Source organism: Fusarium phalaenopsidis (genome assembly GCF_050370095.1).
Source record: "Fusarium phalaenopsidis strain FUZ10S chromosome Unknown contig_32302, whole genome shotgun sequence".
Taxonomy (NCBI): domain Eukaryota; kingdom Fungi; phylum Ascomycota; class Sordariomycetes; order Hypocreales; family Nectriaceae; genus Fusarium; species Fusarium phalaenopsidis.
Genome location: NW_028145405.1, coordinates 2322484 through 2336054, shown reverse-complemented (window position 1 = coordinate 2336054; position 13571 = coordinate 2322484). Strand labels below are relative to the sequence as shown.

General features: G+C 54.6%; 8 protein-coding genes across 8 annotated transcripts; 3 read left to right on the top strand and 5 right to left on the bottom strand.

Moving 5' to 3' along the window:
* Positions 1 to 144: 144 nt before the first annotated feature.
* On the top strand, positions 145 to 887 carry LRP88_08087 (RWD domain-containing protein; the record flags this gene model as incomplete). Its single annotated transcript, XM_083244597.1, has 2 exons — positions 145 to 211; positions 268 to 887. 2 exons carry the CDS (start codon positions 145 to 147, stop codon positions 885 to 887), a joined length of 687 nt encoding a protein of 228 aa, XP_083099091.1.
* Positions 888 to 1210: 323 nt separating this feature from the next.
* Positions 1211 to 2332, bottom strand: LRP88_08086 (ACL4 family protein; the record flags this gene model as incomplete). The annotated part of the gene is made up of 1 exon (XM_083244596.1): positions 1211 to 2332. One exon carries the CDS (start codon positions 2330 to 2332, stop codon positions 1211 to 1213), a length of 1122 nt encoding a protein of 373 aa, XP_083099090.1.
* Positions 2333 to 2810: 478 nt separating this feature from the next.
* On the top strand, positions 2811 to 3572 carry LRP88_08085 (riboflavin synthase; the record flags this gene model as incomplete). Its single annotated transcript, XM_083244595.1, has 2 exons — positions 2811 to 2841; positions 2899 to 3572. 2 exons carry the CDS (start codon positions 2811 to 2813, stop codon positions 3570 to 3572), a joined length of 705 nt encoding a protein of 234 aa, XP_083099089.1.
* A 67-nt stretch (positions 3573 to 3639) lies between these two features.
* Positions 3640 to 5388, bottom strand: LRP88_08084 (crossover junction endonuclease MUS81; the record flags this gene model as incomplete). Its single annotated transcript, XM_083244594.1, has 1 exon — positions 3640 to 5388. One exon carries the CDS (start codon positions 5386 to 5388, stop codon positions 3640 to 3642), a length of 1749 nt encoding a protein of 582 aa, XP_083099088.1.
* A 737-nt stretch (positions 5389 to 6125) lies between these two features.
* Positions 6126 to 7622, bottom strand: LRP88_08083 (protein-arginine omega-N methyltransferase HMT1; the record flags this gene model as incomplete). The annotated part of the gene is made up of 6 exons (XM_083244593.1): positions 6126 to 6604; positions 6653 to 6984; positions 7129 to 7238; positions 7347 to 7366; positions 7462 to 7475; positions 7540 to 7622. The coding sequence occupies 6 exons, from the start codon at positions 7620 to 7622 to the stop codon at positions 6126 to 6128; spliced, it is 1038 nt and encodes a 345-aa protein (XP_083099087.1).
* Positions 7623 to 8584: 962 nt separating this feature from the next.
* On the bottom strand, positions 8585 to 9417 carry LRP88_08082 (rRNA-processing protein NSA2; the record flags this gene model as incomplete). Its single annotated transcript, XM_083244592.1, has 2 exons — positions 8585 to 9364; positions 9415 to 9417. 2 exons carry the CDS (start codon positions 9415 to 9417, stop codon positions 8585 to 8587), a joined length of 783 nt encoding a protein of 260 aa, XP_083099086.1.
* A 271-nt stretch (positions 9418 to 9688) lies between these two features.
* On the top strand, positions 9689 to 10306 carry LRP88_08081 (mitochondrial 54S ribosomal protein bL21m; the record flags this gene model as incomplete). The annotated part of the gene is made up of 1 exon (XM_083244591.1): positions 9689 to 10306. One exon carries the CDS (start codon positions 9689 to 9691, stop codon positions 10304 to 10306), a length of 618 nt encoding a protein of 205 aa, XP_083099085.1.
* Positions 10307 to 10767: 461 nt separating this feature from the next.
* Positions 10768 to 13463, bottom strand: LRP88_08080 (serine/threonine/tyrosine protein kinase MPS1; the record flags this gene model as incomplete). Its single annotated transcript, XM_083244590.1, has 4 exons — positions 10768 to 11571; positions 11628 to 12223; positions 12311 to 12593; positions 12654 to 13463. 4 exons carry the CDS (start codon positions 13461 to 13463, stop codon positions 10768 to 10770), a joined length of 2493 nt encoding a protein of 830 aa, XP_083099084.1.
* Between the last annotated feature and the right edge of the window lie 108 nt (positions 13464 to 13571).

Here is a 13571-nt window from a genome sequence, read left to right as displayed (position 1 = left end):
TCCCATTCTGTCGTGCACCCCGCCGCCAGGAAACCTCCCCACTCTCATGAGCACTCACGTTAGGTCGTCATCCCAAGAGCCTCGAGTGCGACAAAAGTACAGGCGATACTTTATAGTTCAAGACCCTTGAGGCATTTCGTCGACATGGGGCGCGAAGACCAGATTGAAGAGCGCGAGGTGCTTGAGTCCATCTTTCCAGAGGAGATCACAGGTGCGGCCACACAAACCCCAATGCCATCATCTTCCCTTCTAACAAGACATCTATAGACATTTCTGAAACTGAATTCAGAGTGTCAATCGCTCTGGACATCCCCGATGAAGAAGACGAGGAACCCCCTACGATGCTCCTCCAGGTTCGCTACCCAGACGAGTACCCCGAAAAGCCTCCCCACCTCGACATCCTCGCCCCTCCCAACGCAACCCCCCACGAGCACTTCAATGTCGCCGATGACCGCGACCAACTCCTCTCCAGCCTCGAAGAGACCATCCAGGAGAATCTTGGCATGGCCATGATCTTCACCCTAGTCTCCATGCTCAAGGAGACGGCCGAGCAGCTCGTCCAGGACCGCAAGGCCGCTGTCGAAAAGGCCCACGAGGAGGCCCTCCTCGCCGCCGAGGCTGAAGAGAACAAGAAGTTCCATGGCACCGCCGTGACTCCCGAGACGTTCCTCAAGTGGCGCGAGGGCTTCCTCAAGGAGATGGAGGAGCGGAGGCAGCGTGAGGAGGATGAGCGCCTCCAGGAGCTCAAGAAGGCCAAGGTCAAGGAGCCTGCTCGCTTGACGGGCAAGCAGCTCTGGGAGAGAGGTCTCGTCGGCAAGGGTGAAGGTGAAGAGGAGGATGACGACATGCCTGTCGAGGCCGTCGAGAAGCTCAAGGTCGAGGCGTAGAAAGAGTCGGTGGCGGGGTGCATTACTTGGAGTTTGGGCTTGGATACTATGAAAAAGCAGATAGCCTGCTATGAGATGACACAAAATACGCAGAGAAGAGGCGGCAGAGACAAGCTGTCTAGATACAGTTGCCGTAAAAGTGCCCAATATCATGGGTGCTGATATAGATCTCGGGTTGAAACCCTCCGAGTTTCCACTACCTACGTATATACCAGAGGTTACAAGATTTTCCTCCAAACATGACATGTCCATTTATCTTCCCAAACGCCGTCTAAATGCCTTTTATTCATTCCATCCAAGTCCGGCACCAGCTTCTTCTTTTTTTAACCTTGCATCTCAGCATCCTCATCCTCATTGTCAGTCGCGTCCTCCCACTCGTCCTCCTCGCCCTCTGCAGGCTCACCGAGCTCCTTGTTGATGTTCTTTAGTAGCTCCTTTGCGTGCTCGCCAAGTCGTTCATCTTCATAATCCTGGAGTTCAAAAAGCTTCAGACACTTTGTGAGCCACTGCCGCGACGACTTCCAGACCTCTTTCCACTCCTCGTCAGCACCGCTGGCGCCATTCGATCGCTTGGCGGCAGCCGCACGAAGCTTCTCTCCAGTAATGTAGAGACACCAGCCGCCAAGATACCAGGCTTCGACACTGGAATCATCATCTGTAATCAGGCGCTCCAGTACACGCAAAGCCTCCTCCTCCAGCTCGGTCTCAAGTAGCAGGCGAGCGAGACCAATTCGGGTTGGGAACTCGGGGACGCCAGGGTGCTCGGGAGGAAGGTCCTGCCACAGCTCAAGACTCCTGCGCAGGGCGGTCTGGGCCTCGTTGGCGCGGTTCTGCGAGATACGGACGTTGGCGACCGTCTGCCATGTCTCGGGCGACGCGGGGGCAATGAGCATGGCCTCGGTGATGAGGGCTTCGCAGCGCGACTCGGCGTCGGGCTCCCATGACAGGTCAGTCATGTAAACTTCGGCAACAGCGCAGAGGACTCCGCCGAGCTTCTGCTGCTTTTCGTTGAACGCAAGCTGCTGCTCGGGGGTTTTCCGTGGAATCTCGGTCAGGGCTTGGATCTGCTTTCGGAGGGCGGCAGCTCCGCGCTCAAACCACTGGACAGTGTCGAGGCCACCCTCCTCGCTAAGTTGGGCGAGAAGGAGGAACTTTTCGGCGCCGCCTCCAATCTTTTCATCTGCGGTGCCATCTTGGTCGAGGAAGACTGCGCGCTCGAAAGCAGCTCGGGCCTCATCGATATCGCCCGACTCAATGAAGATGGTACCGAGAAGGTTCGCGGCGCTGAGCTCAAAGTCGCCGCCCTGGCCGGTAGCATCGAGGGCCTGCTGCGCGAGGGTAGCGGCCTCATCTAGCTTTCCAATCTCGAGCTGAGTCTGAGCATCGATAATGAGCTTGGCAATGTCCGGCTTTGAGGTCTTGTTGTCGGGTCTCGAGGGCGCCATGATTTCGTCGATGGAGCGGGGAGCTTGTGAGAGGTGAGATGGATGGATTAGCTGAACCTCTGAATGAGCCGTAGCTCAATGAATAGGGAAACGAGGTTCGTGGAAATATGCGCTCGGGAATTGAAGAGGGTATCTGATGCAAGAAAAACAGACACTGAAAAAGAATGGGAATCACTCTTCTTATCCCGAATGGTTCCGGGTTGATGTGCTCTATGCAGTCCCGTCAACCTGTGTCTTGCTTTCCTGGTTGAGTGGGCGACTGAAAAAATTTGGGGCGTTATCGATAACGGCTTTCAACCTCCACCGTCTGCGGGGCAGGCGCGGGGCACAGTGGGACATCACCGGCATCGTCCACCTTGTTTGGTCCTAGTTACTCATTGGACCATTTGTCATCGCACGGAATACATAGAGGCTTGCTACCTATCTGCATCATACAGTACAGCTTCTGGTTACCGCGGCAAATACCTTGTTATCCATCATGTTCACCGGAATCGTAGAGGAAGTTGGAGGTCAGTCTTGCCCAGTGTCCAGTATCCCGATATAGGCAACTAACTCATCCGTCCCAGTTGTCTCCAAGCTCGACACCAATGACTCTACTGGGGGTACCTCCCTGACCATCTCCATCCCTTCTGGGTCACAACTCCTCTCCGACTGCCACGATGGTGACTCTATCTCTGTGAACGGCGTCTGTCTCACAGTCACTTCCTTCACGCCCGAGGCCTTCACCATTGGCGTCGCTCCTGAGACACTGCGCATCACCAACCTCGGCACTCTTGTCGAGAACAGCAATGTCAACCTTGAGCGTGCTGTCCGTGCTGATACTCGGATGGGCGGTCACTTTGTCCAGGGACATGTCGACACTACGGCCGAGATCCTGTCCGTTGAGCAGGACGGCAATGCCCTCACTTTCCGCTTCCAGCCCGCACGGAAGGATATGCTGCGGTACATCGTGTACAAGGGCTTCATTGCCATTGATGGCACTAGCTTGACTGTGACTCAGGTCAATGATGAAGAGGCATGGTGGGAGGTGATGCTCATTGCCTACACCCAGGAGAGAGTCGTGGTGGCTCAGAAGAAGAAGGGCGACACAGTCAACGTCGAGGTCGACATGATGGCCAAGTACGCTGAAAAGTCTCTGGGTGGTGTTCCTGGTTCAGAGCCTGGTGTTGCCGCCTCATTCCCCTTCATCGAGAAGATTGTCGAGAGAATCGTCGCACGGGGACTGGGAGCCAAGTCTTGAAAAGTATTCAATCGTTTCAATATCATATCCTGGGTATCATGATTCCTAACCTTCCCAATTTGCCTTCTCATGCATCTCCCCATACTTCGGCAATTTTCTGGCTCAGGGCTTTGGTGAACTTCTTTCGCCCGACAAGATGACTTGTCTGGCCAAGAACCAAGTCCCGCTTGCGCTTCAGGCCCTGCTCACCAGTCCCGCATGCCTCAAAGGCTTTGACAAACTCGTATGGCGTCTTCCAGCGCTTTTGGATTTCGAGCGCCCTCTCTCCCGTGACGCCTCTTGTTGTCATGAGCATCTTCAGGAACACATCTCGTAAAGTCATCGACTCAGACTTGGAAGCCAAAGATGAGAAGGCTGGGTAAGTAATGTACCAGCCCGATGAGGGTGCCGACTCCCTCAGATGAGACATTAACGGCATGTAGTTCTGAGATGTAAGAACCCGAGTGGGAATAACGTTCAACGGCTTGCTCTCATATGTCCGTTTCAGCATCCTTGTCATCCGAGCAAGATACCTAATCGTGTCGTCCATCTTGGCCGTCTTCTTGACAAAGTAACCATTGACAACCTGCGTGGAAGCAATTGCTGACCGGACTGCCTCTTCATACCTCTGAATTGATGCCGGGTCTATGGTGATCTCTTCGATGATATAGATGATCTTCTTGACACCAGAACGTTTAAGCCGGAACTTTTGCTCGTGAAACCTGCCGTCCTTGATACTTCCAATCAAGTCATCCAAGCGTTTTCTCTCGACAATCCAGTCCAGAACAATCTCATCCCCTTCAGCACCTTGGGCCGCAAGGAGGTTGGGATCGTGGCATTTTGCAATCCATTGGGCATCACCAAGTTCCATGCTCCGCATGATTGGCTTCACTCCCTGCTTGGCGAGCTCTTCTTGCATATAGTCGCGATCTGTCTTTGCCCTAACTTCGCGAACATCGAGCAGCAGGTGTACAGAGAAGCACCCTGGTGGGAGGCGAATTGGTGTGAAGCTGGGTAGTGAGCTGTCGTCTGGTATTGCTGGTCCATCAGACACAACATTTTGGTACTCTGAGGGCACTCGCGTAGGCTCAGCAGCCTCGATAGATGGCGATCTTGGCCGAGAAGTAGGCTCAGGTTGGAAGGTGGCGATAGCGGGCCGTGCTGATGTCGGCTCCCCAACTCCTCCTGTCTCAGACTGCCATTGATCGGTTTCCTTGATTCGCTTTGCAACTTCCCAGCCTTCATCCGTCAGAGCGTATCTCCGTAGTGGCCGCCCTCTCTCATACACCAACTCCTTTTGCACCAGAGTTTTCATCGAGTTCCAGGCGGTGTAGAATTTTGTCGGGTCACTGGGTGCTGTGAACGAAGAGTCGCAATGATTTTGAGCAACCTCAATGAGCTCTGCTTTGGTCATTCCAACAGAGGCATCCTCGTCGAGGGTTGAAAGGCCGATCACCAAGGCAAAGGCTCCAGATCGAAAGGACGGCACATATGCTTTGGGCTTACGGGCCTTTTTCGCGGGTCTTGCAGAGCCCTCACCATCATCGCCTCCAGCAGATGTCGCCGCCTTACGAGACTTGGGATGTGGGGGCATCGGGAGGCCATTTTGCTGGCAGTACTTCTTGAGGTTGTCCTCCAAGCGTTCGCAGAGTTTGGGGCCAAATCCCTTCAGCTGCTGCAATTCTGCCGGGTGTTCAAACGTGATTGGGCATGCTTTCAGTGATTCGTAGGCGTTTCTGTAGGTTGTTACGCCTTTGGAGTTGCGTTCGCGAGCCAGGTCCAGCCATTCTTTAACCCAGGCCAGCAACTGGGGGTTGGCACAGTCGGCGTCGTCCATGTTGTCAGCTTGAGGCGGGACCAGATGAAAAACATCAGGTTCTTGGTGGTTCCATAATCCAGATCCAAAAAGATGTCGGCATGGACATGAGAATACGCGTGACTCAAGTCGAGACTTGGCACTTTTTGTTCTGTGGATGGATTGAGACGCGCTGAATGCTTCACGATCTGGAGCACAAGGTGAAGGCAGACACGAACACACGTGACCGGTGGGAATACCGGTCCGCACCGACGGTGTGAGGCTCCAGCCAATAAACGTCTTTGCAGCCCCCACCTGCATCAACGGTTCAGTGTGCGACTATTACCACCTGAAGCGGGTGGCTGTCTGATACCCCTCATCAAGGCCATTTTCCTCACAGCTAGAGGTTCCAATGGATGTTTCAAAAGTCAGCTTGACTAGAGACTCAACCAAAGTGCATGTAATCCATCATGTTGAAGCAATCGATCTATAGACTAGGTAGCTCCGGAGTGCTGAAAGTTGTGGTATCACTCGTAACGGGGTCAATAACCAGCCACGCCATTCCCTCGTAGTGATGGTTTTCTCTTCATCTAGGTATCAAGAAAACGTGTTTTTATCCCCTCCCCGTCCAAGATGCAAGTAAGACGCCAGCCGCCTTGTACACAGCTCCCGAGATTGCAAATGTATCTACTCCCCTTCCCATCATTTTCCTTGCCGCTCAGTTCCCCGTGTTTCGTGTCATCGTTAGCGAAAAGTATTTTGGCTAAAAAAAAAGCACTTTAGCACATGCGGTACACCATGTGACCCTTGGAAGAACGGTTGCCGTCCTCGGGCACAAAGTCGTAGGCGATCTGGATGTCAAGGTCACGCCTGTTCTTGTCGTTGGGCCTGACATCGAGGTTGCATGTCACCACCTCGCCCTCCTGGACGGTGAGGACGTCCTCAAAGTAGAAGACGGTCTGCTTCCAGTGGGTGTACTTGGTATGAGGGCCAGTGGAGAAGCGGATGGGCTTGTGGCAAGCAGTGAAGTCGATATCAAACCATGAGACGAGGGCATGGATGAAGTCGTCACGGTTAGCCTTAAGCTTGAAGGGGATCTGGAAGGCCAGGTCGGCAGTAGTGCAGGTGTAGAGGTCCAGAGTGAGCACCGGGGCGGGGTCGGTCACGACGGCCTTGACCTCCACTGTGTCGACAAGGGGCTCAGACAGAGCAGTGGCCTTCAGGGGGGTGTAGTCGAAGCCATAGACATCGTTCCAGACTGGGCACAGTTAGCTTGGTAGACAGATCGCGGACCAGGAAAACTCACACTCAATCTTCTCATCCTTGTAGTCGCCATCCTCAATACCAGCGAAGAAGATAGTGGCCTTGTCGGGGAAGATAAGACCATCCTTCTCAAGGTAGGTGTCTCGGGCGTAGAGAACAGTGTCGAGCATGGACTCGTAGAGAAGGAAGTAACCCATCCACTCCGAGATGATGATGTCGACCTTGGGGAAGGGCAGCTCAACCTCCTCCATCTTGCCCTGGAGGAGGGTGATCTTATCGGAGAGACCGTTGGCCTTGACGATCTCGCGGGCCTTGAAGATGATGGTGGACATGTCAACACCGATAACATGCTTGGCACCGGCCTTAGCGGCAAACCTGCAAAGATCCAGCGTTAATATATATTCCGTCTTTTACTCCCATCCCTGCCTGTTCCCCTCCAAGCAGCAGTGGGAGAATATCGTCTGTGCGAGCGCGGGGCTCAACGAGGGGCAGGATCGAGGATTTCCTTCTCGGACGTACATGGAGAGAATAGCGGTACCGCAGCCAACATCGAGAACGACCTTGTCCTTAAAGATGTGCTTGTTCTGGACGATGGCGTTCATGTACGATCGTGTGCGCACTTCGTCTTTCTGTAGTCACGGAAACAACCTGGTCAGCGGGTGATTGCATCGCGCAACACAGCGCCAGCGCGAGAGCCAGCGCTGGTGTTGCGGGGGAGTGGGAGGGGAAGCTCATACCAACATCTCCTCATGGATGCCTTTTGCGGTGCAAGAATCGTCGTCAGCAAAGAGGTTCTCTCTCAAAGTTCGGGGGTTCTTTTCTATAGCAGAAAAGAAGATTAGGCATTCGTACCATGGTGGTCGTAGCTATATTGCGAAGCAGTGTTAGCACACAATCAACCTTCTGATCCTAAGCGTCAGGTAAACCAACCTCTTAAAGTAATGCTGCTCGCTGTGCTCCATCGAGTTCATCTTCTGCTCGGCCAGCTCGACCTCCATCTTGTCGCCGCTCATCTTGACTACCTTTTTTTAAAGCTCTGGCCGTTTGAACCAGAGAATAGAGAAACTGTTGTTGGTGTTGAGCGGAGGGTATGAAGGAGGGAGAAAAAAAGGAAGAAAGACGAGTCGCAAGCAAGGATAACAACTTGAGGCGGGAGGACCACAAAGAGATGGATGCGATTTTCTTAGTTCGGGCAGAAAATAATTTATCGCCGTCACCGCCCGATTACAGAGAAGGCGGCGAAGAAGGAGGGACCGGGAAGGGACCCTTTTTCGGCACCAGGCACCTTCTCGGTTAGCTCAAATCTGGCAGCCTGGATACAAAGCACAAAGTACCGCTGACCTGAGTCGCCGCGTCTGTCCCGTTCAGCTTCTCAGCTGGTGTGGCACCTGACAACTTCTCTTTTCCTTCCACTGCTTCTTTTTCTGCGAGTCGCGGCTTTTCAACCATTGGCTGGATCCTGGGGGCGAGATCGAGACCCTGTGGATCAACCACCGTGGAGACGATGCCAGGATCCAATCTTACACGGGCCTGAGACTTGCAAGAGCCTTTGGACGGTGCCAAGTAATAAGCAACTGCGAGCTTGTGCATCTGCCCGGGCAACGCGGCTGCAGGTACCTTTTTCAACTCAATTTGGGACAAGTTCACACGGTCTCAGGCATCAAGGCGGATGAATTGGTTGACGTGTGCCAACAGTGACGAACCCAACGTTCAACACCGTTCAAGCACCAATTCTTATATTCATATCTATCTATGACCTTTGTCATGTCCCGCCAGAAGCAGGATATGGCCCATAACTCGAGTGCGTCTTCTTCATCGCAACTGGGAATCTTCAGTCGACAACCAACCCGTTTACCAACCATCTGACGCAGCCTTTTCTTTTCGCGTGGTAACCAAAAACGCCCTGACGCCGTTACATGCAGTCTGAACATCAGTAAATCAATCTCCAGCACACGTCCGTCGGTCGTGCGTCGCATTAGACCAGCAGAACGCTGTTGATGCAGCCCTCGTTCTCTGGGTTGTTGGTGACCTGGGCGTATCGACCCCAGACAACCTTTCCACCGGCAGTCACCAGACCCAGCTCGCTGACGTTGACCTCGATAACGGTACCCTTGGTCAGGACGCCCAGCTGGGTATAAAGAGGGTTCTGGGGGTTCTTCTTGACGCTGATGATGGGCAGCTGCACCGTCACGCCGAGCTCGGGGTGAGTGACGTTGGCCTTCTTGTATCGCAGACCCATGGGTCGGATGAAGCGCTCGTGCTTGGGGTTGCGTCGCGTAAAGTCGGGTCCGACAAAGGTGGGCTTCGTCACCATTCGCTTCCAGGCTTTCTTCTGCACCTTCTTGCCAGTCTTGACCACCTTGAACATCTCCTCCTCGCTGATACCTCGAACCTTGGGCAGAGGCACCGCAAACTTGGCCGCCTTCTCCGCTCGCTTGTTCTTGATGGCACTGCTCAGCGCCTTAGCCGTCGAGGGGTTGGTGCGGTCCAGCAGGTACGAGGGCATGGGCGTCGTGGGCTCCTTCTCGTCGGCGGTCTTGACGTTGCGCTCCTCGTGGGCCTTGATGGCCTTCTTCATCTGGATCTTCTCCTTGTGTCGCTTCTGCTGGTAGAGCTTGGCTCGGAGACCGCGCAGGTTCTGAGCATCCTGCGAGGCCTTGTGGCCTTCACGGGCAGCACGCTTTCGAACTCGTTCTTCATGATCGAGGCGGCGGCCGTGCAGCTTACGCCACCTTTCCATGTACTCGTTCTGAGGCTACAAGGAGTCAGCAATTCATCCATCTTCAATTTCAATTCAATGCATACCATATTGTCGGTGTCGCCCAGGCAGGGACTTTAATCTTGTCTCGCGCGGATGTGATGTTGAAACTTCCCTTGGCGACAAAAAAAAAAGCGGCGGTTTATCGGGAGGCGGCGCTGGCGTCCAAACAGCGGCGCCGGGGCTCGGCGTTACCCTTATCCGGCCGGCCCTTGCAGCAACCACCATGAACTTTTTCGAGATGGTATCCAACGACCGAACGACAATTCCCGCCAATTGACCAGCAATAGTGCTCACGCCCGAACGGCACTGCGGTCCATCATGAGCAGGGCACTCTTCCGCTCCGCGCTGGAGCTTCGAGCCCCCAGCGCGCGACTCCCCGCCTCGTTTCTGCTGCCAATTCGCTCCCGCGCCTTCAACACCACAGCACCTATCGTCGAGCCCGTCCCCGAGCGTCACATCAAGAATGCCGCCAATCCCACAGCAAACGAGACTCGACCTCTTGCCTTTAAGAAGAGCCATCCGGTTCCGCCCCCGAAGCCCATGGAAGACTCTGTCAAGACCCTCCTACCGTTCCTCGCCGCGCAGCCGGACCACTACATCACCGTCCACATCCACGGTTTCCCCTACCTTGTCCGCGAAGGCGACCAGGTCCGTCTGCCCTTCCGCATGCCCGGCGTCGTCCCAGGTGACGTGCTGCGCTTGAATCGCGCAAGCGTCCTCGGCAGCAGGGATTACACCATGAAGGGTGCCCCTCACATTGACGAGCGAGTCTTTGAGTGTCGGGCCACCGTCGTCGGCACCGAATCCGAACCCCTCCGGATCAAGATCAAGAAGAAGCGGAGACAGCGGAGAAAGAGACAGGCCAAGAGCAAGCACCGATACACCATCCTACGGATCTCGGAGTTGAACATCAACGGTGGGGAGGACATTGAATGAATGCCAGAATTATGTGGGATATGAAACGGGGCAACTGCTGGGAACCTGATTCAACCTAAAAGAAGACGTTGGACATGTATAAAATCGGCCAATGCCTCGATACGCTGTATCATTACCAGCACATAGCTGGCTGTACCATAGTAAAGCACCTTTTGCAAAGACAACGGAAGCTCACGAGTACAACGAGGATGGCAGAAAATGCTCGATTCACCTGCCCTAATGCAGGGCCAGTTCTGGACGCCATTTCTATCATGAGCCCATCCCTATTACAACAAGACTCCCCAAGTGCGTACGTTCTCAGTACAAAAAGGCATGTGGTTATGCAGCGAAAGACAAGAAAGGTACTCCCAAACACCCAGCTATGAAATGCCATCTTTCCGTTAAGTTCAAATTGGTCATAAAACTCGTTCATCCAGCAGCAGGCTGCGCCTCGTCAACTTAAACAATATGCCTCGTCTTTGTTACATCCTGCCGGCCATGGCTTTCTTAACGCTGGCCCAATAAGCCTGCGGCCAAACGCTCATGCTCTCGGCTTCCGTTGGCATCCGCTCTCGACACCTCGTCACCACACTCTGAATGATTCTACCAAGCAGCTCTTCGTCGATGGGAAGAGCCTTGTCGGTAAGCTCAGCAGGATAAAGGAAAGGGTCCGATTCATGAAGCAGCTCCTCGCATGTTGGTCGCATGTGGTGCTCTCGGTTGAGGCACCGTCTCATGGTGCGGATAAGCGAAGGTGGGACGGACATGCCTCCCATACCACGTGAAGGGAACTCAATCTCATGATCCCAGTTGATGATGGCCTGGCATCTCGACATTTGATTGGCGATGTGGCCGAACGGGGGCAGGCCGTACACCATCTGGTAGAGGATACAGCCCAAGGACCAGATATCGCTAGGCTTGCCCAACTTCATAAGTTTGGGCCGGCCAGGCATGCGGCCTCCTCGGGGGTTGTTGGAGTCCATGAGGGACTCGGGGGACATGTAGTTGGGTGTGCCAACCTGTGTCTCGCGGTGTACATTGACGGTCTCGTCCGTCTGGATAGCGTTGGCAATACCAAAGTCGATGAGCTTCAGCTGACCCTTGACCAGGACGAAATTGGCCGGCTTGAGATCAGAATGAACAATATCGCATTGGTGAACCGCCTGCAGACATTCGAGCATCTCCTTCCAGTAGAACCGCACAAAAACTGGATCAAACTTGGCGGCTTCGGGGTTGTATCGTTTCCGCAAAAAGGTGTTAAAGTCCAGCTCTCCAATCTCCATAAGCTATATACAACGTTAGCAAGTCTGGTTCCGAAGAAGCGAGGACGGGGTGAGCTTACCAAAGTAAGAATCTGCTTTTCAGTGTTCATTTCGCAATCAAACAGCTTGATAACGCGTTCCACCTCGCCAAGCTTCTTCAATAGGTCGATCTCACCAAGGTAGCCCTTGATGGTGTTATCGTCGGCGTTCTCCAATGAGACTCGCTTGAGGGCGAACATCTTGCCATTCTCGGCCGCGACTCGATACACCTTTCCACTGCCACCACGACCAAGACAATCAAGTCGAGTGTAAGCCACTCCGTTAACTCGCAGGATGTTGCGTCGCTGCTTCGCCTGGGTAGTCGTGGCAGCACCCGCAGTTGCTGTGGCAGCCTCAAGAACAGACATCTTGGGAGGGGGCGGAGGAGCGTGGCGAAGAGGAGTGTTTCGGGCCATAGATGCCAATGGTTTGCGTTCGGGTGAAACTGCCCTCATAGCAGCAGGGTCGACACTCGCAGGTCGCTTGGGTATCTTGTCCAGAAGCACATCGACTGAAGGCTTGGTCCGTTTGTAACTTGGCGGGGCATTGTTCTCTTGGTCGCGACCAGAGGGCAGCTCAGGGCGAGGAGGAGCAGGGAGGCGATAGTGGATTTCCTCTTCCTCTTCCTCATTCTGCTCTGGCTTGGTCTCTGGCTCAGGAGCGGGTACTGGCTCTGGTGTGGGCTGTCGGGGAGAGGGTTCTCGGGGAGATGTTCTCGCAGAACCCATGCGCAAGTCGAGATTTGACGCATTCCTTCGATGAACTGCCCTAGCAGCTGCACTGCCGCTCACTGGGCTGCCCGAGTTGAAATCCCGAATACCATCACCATAGTAAGACGGGGCGAGTTGATCATCGGCAGGCTGGCTCTCTGGCTCCTGGCTTGACACGATCTCGCCATCTCCGTTCACCTCGCCGTCCTCCTCACTCTGTCGTCGGCGACCTCGCCGGGCTGGTCCACTGAGAAAGCTTCCAGCAACCTTTCCGACACGCTTAATGCGCATCGAGCTCTGTAGGTTGGGGTTATCTTCGGGTCGAGTCCTGGTGATTGTGGATGGATATCGGGAAACACTGCCATGGTGAAAGGGAGGGGGGTTCCGTGCGACAGTGGCAGGCTCTTCAGGTTGATCATTGTCCATGTCAAGGGCAGACTTGTCCAGCACAGACCGTTCCATCGACCTCCCTGAAGAAGGACCAGTGGAGACGCGGCTTCGGTTTGAAGGAGACCCAGCATTTATCCGCACGACGCGTCCACCTTGTGCTGGGGTGTTAATCTCCTGCTGAGAGTCATGTCTCTCATCAGAGGACATGTCCCGACTGCCAGGGCGGCTCCGGGGCCGGGATCGCGTTGTCGAACGAGACACCGAGGTTGATCGTCGCTTGGTGGGCTTCATCTGGTTGAGACTCTGAGGAGTGTTGCTCAAGCGGACAACGCGCTTCCTGACAGGACTTATATCTCGACTTGCAGGTGCTGGGCTAGTCGGTCTTGAGGACCTTTGGTCGTGGGCCTGGACGCTTCCGGACCTCAAGTGTCGGCGGGTTTCTGTGGCTGAGGAGGTCGACGCGTTCAGAGCACTGGTACGTCTTCTTGTTCGAGGGGGGGATGGAGGTCGCTGGACAGACTCGGGGGCACCGTCATTCAGTAGTGCCTTGGTGAGAGCGCTGAGCTTCATAGGTACGGGGATCTCGTCTTCAGAGCTGTCATCGTGGAATTGCTGTGGCTTTGGGTGGTAACCGTTGGGTGCGGACGAGCCCGAGGAAGCAGAGAAGCTCTCGTTGTGATTCATGGCCTGTCTGGATGGAAGTCTCCTGAGGCCCTGTCGTTGCGAGGTCCTCCGAACGAGGCCATTCCCCATGGGCGTGGGTGAGGCAGCCGCCATGTTATTGTTGGAGCGACGTTGGGCGCGTTTGGGCGAAGAAACGATCGAAGCGGTGAGGAATTGGTGATTAGTTGGTGAAGGAGTAAAGAGATGTTTTACGCGACGATT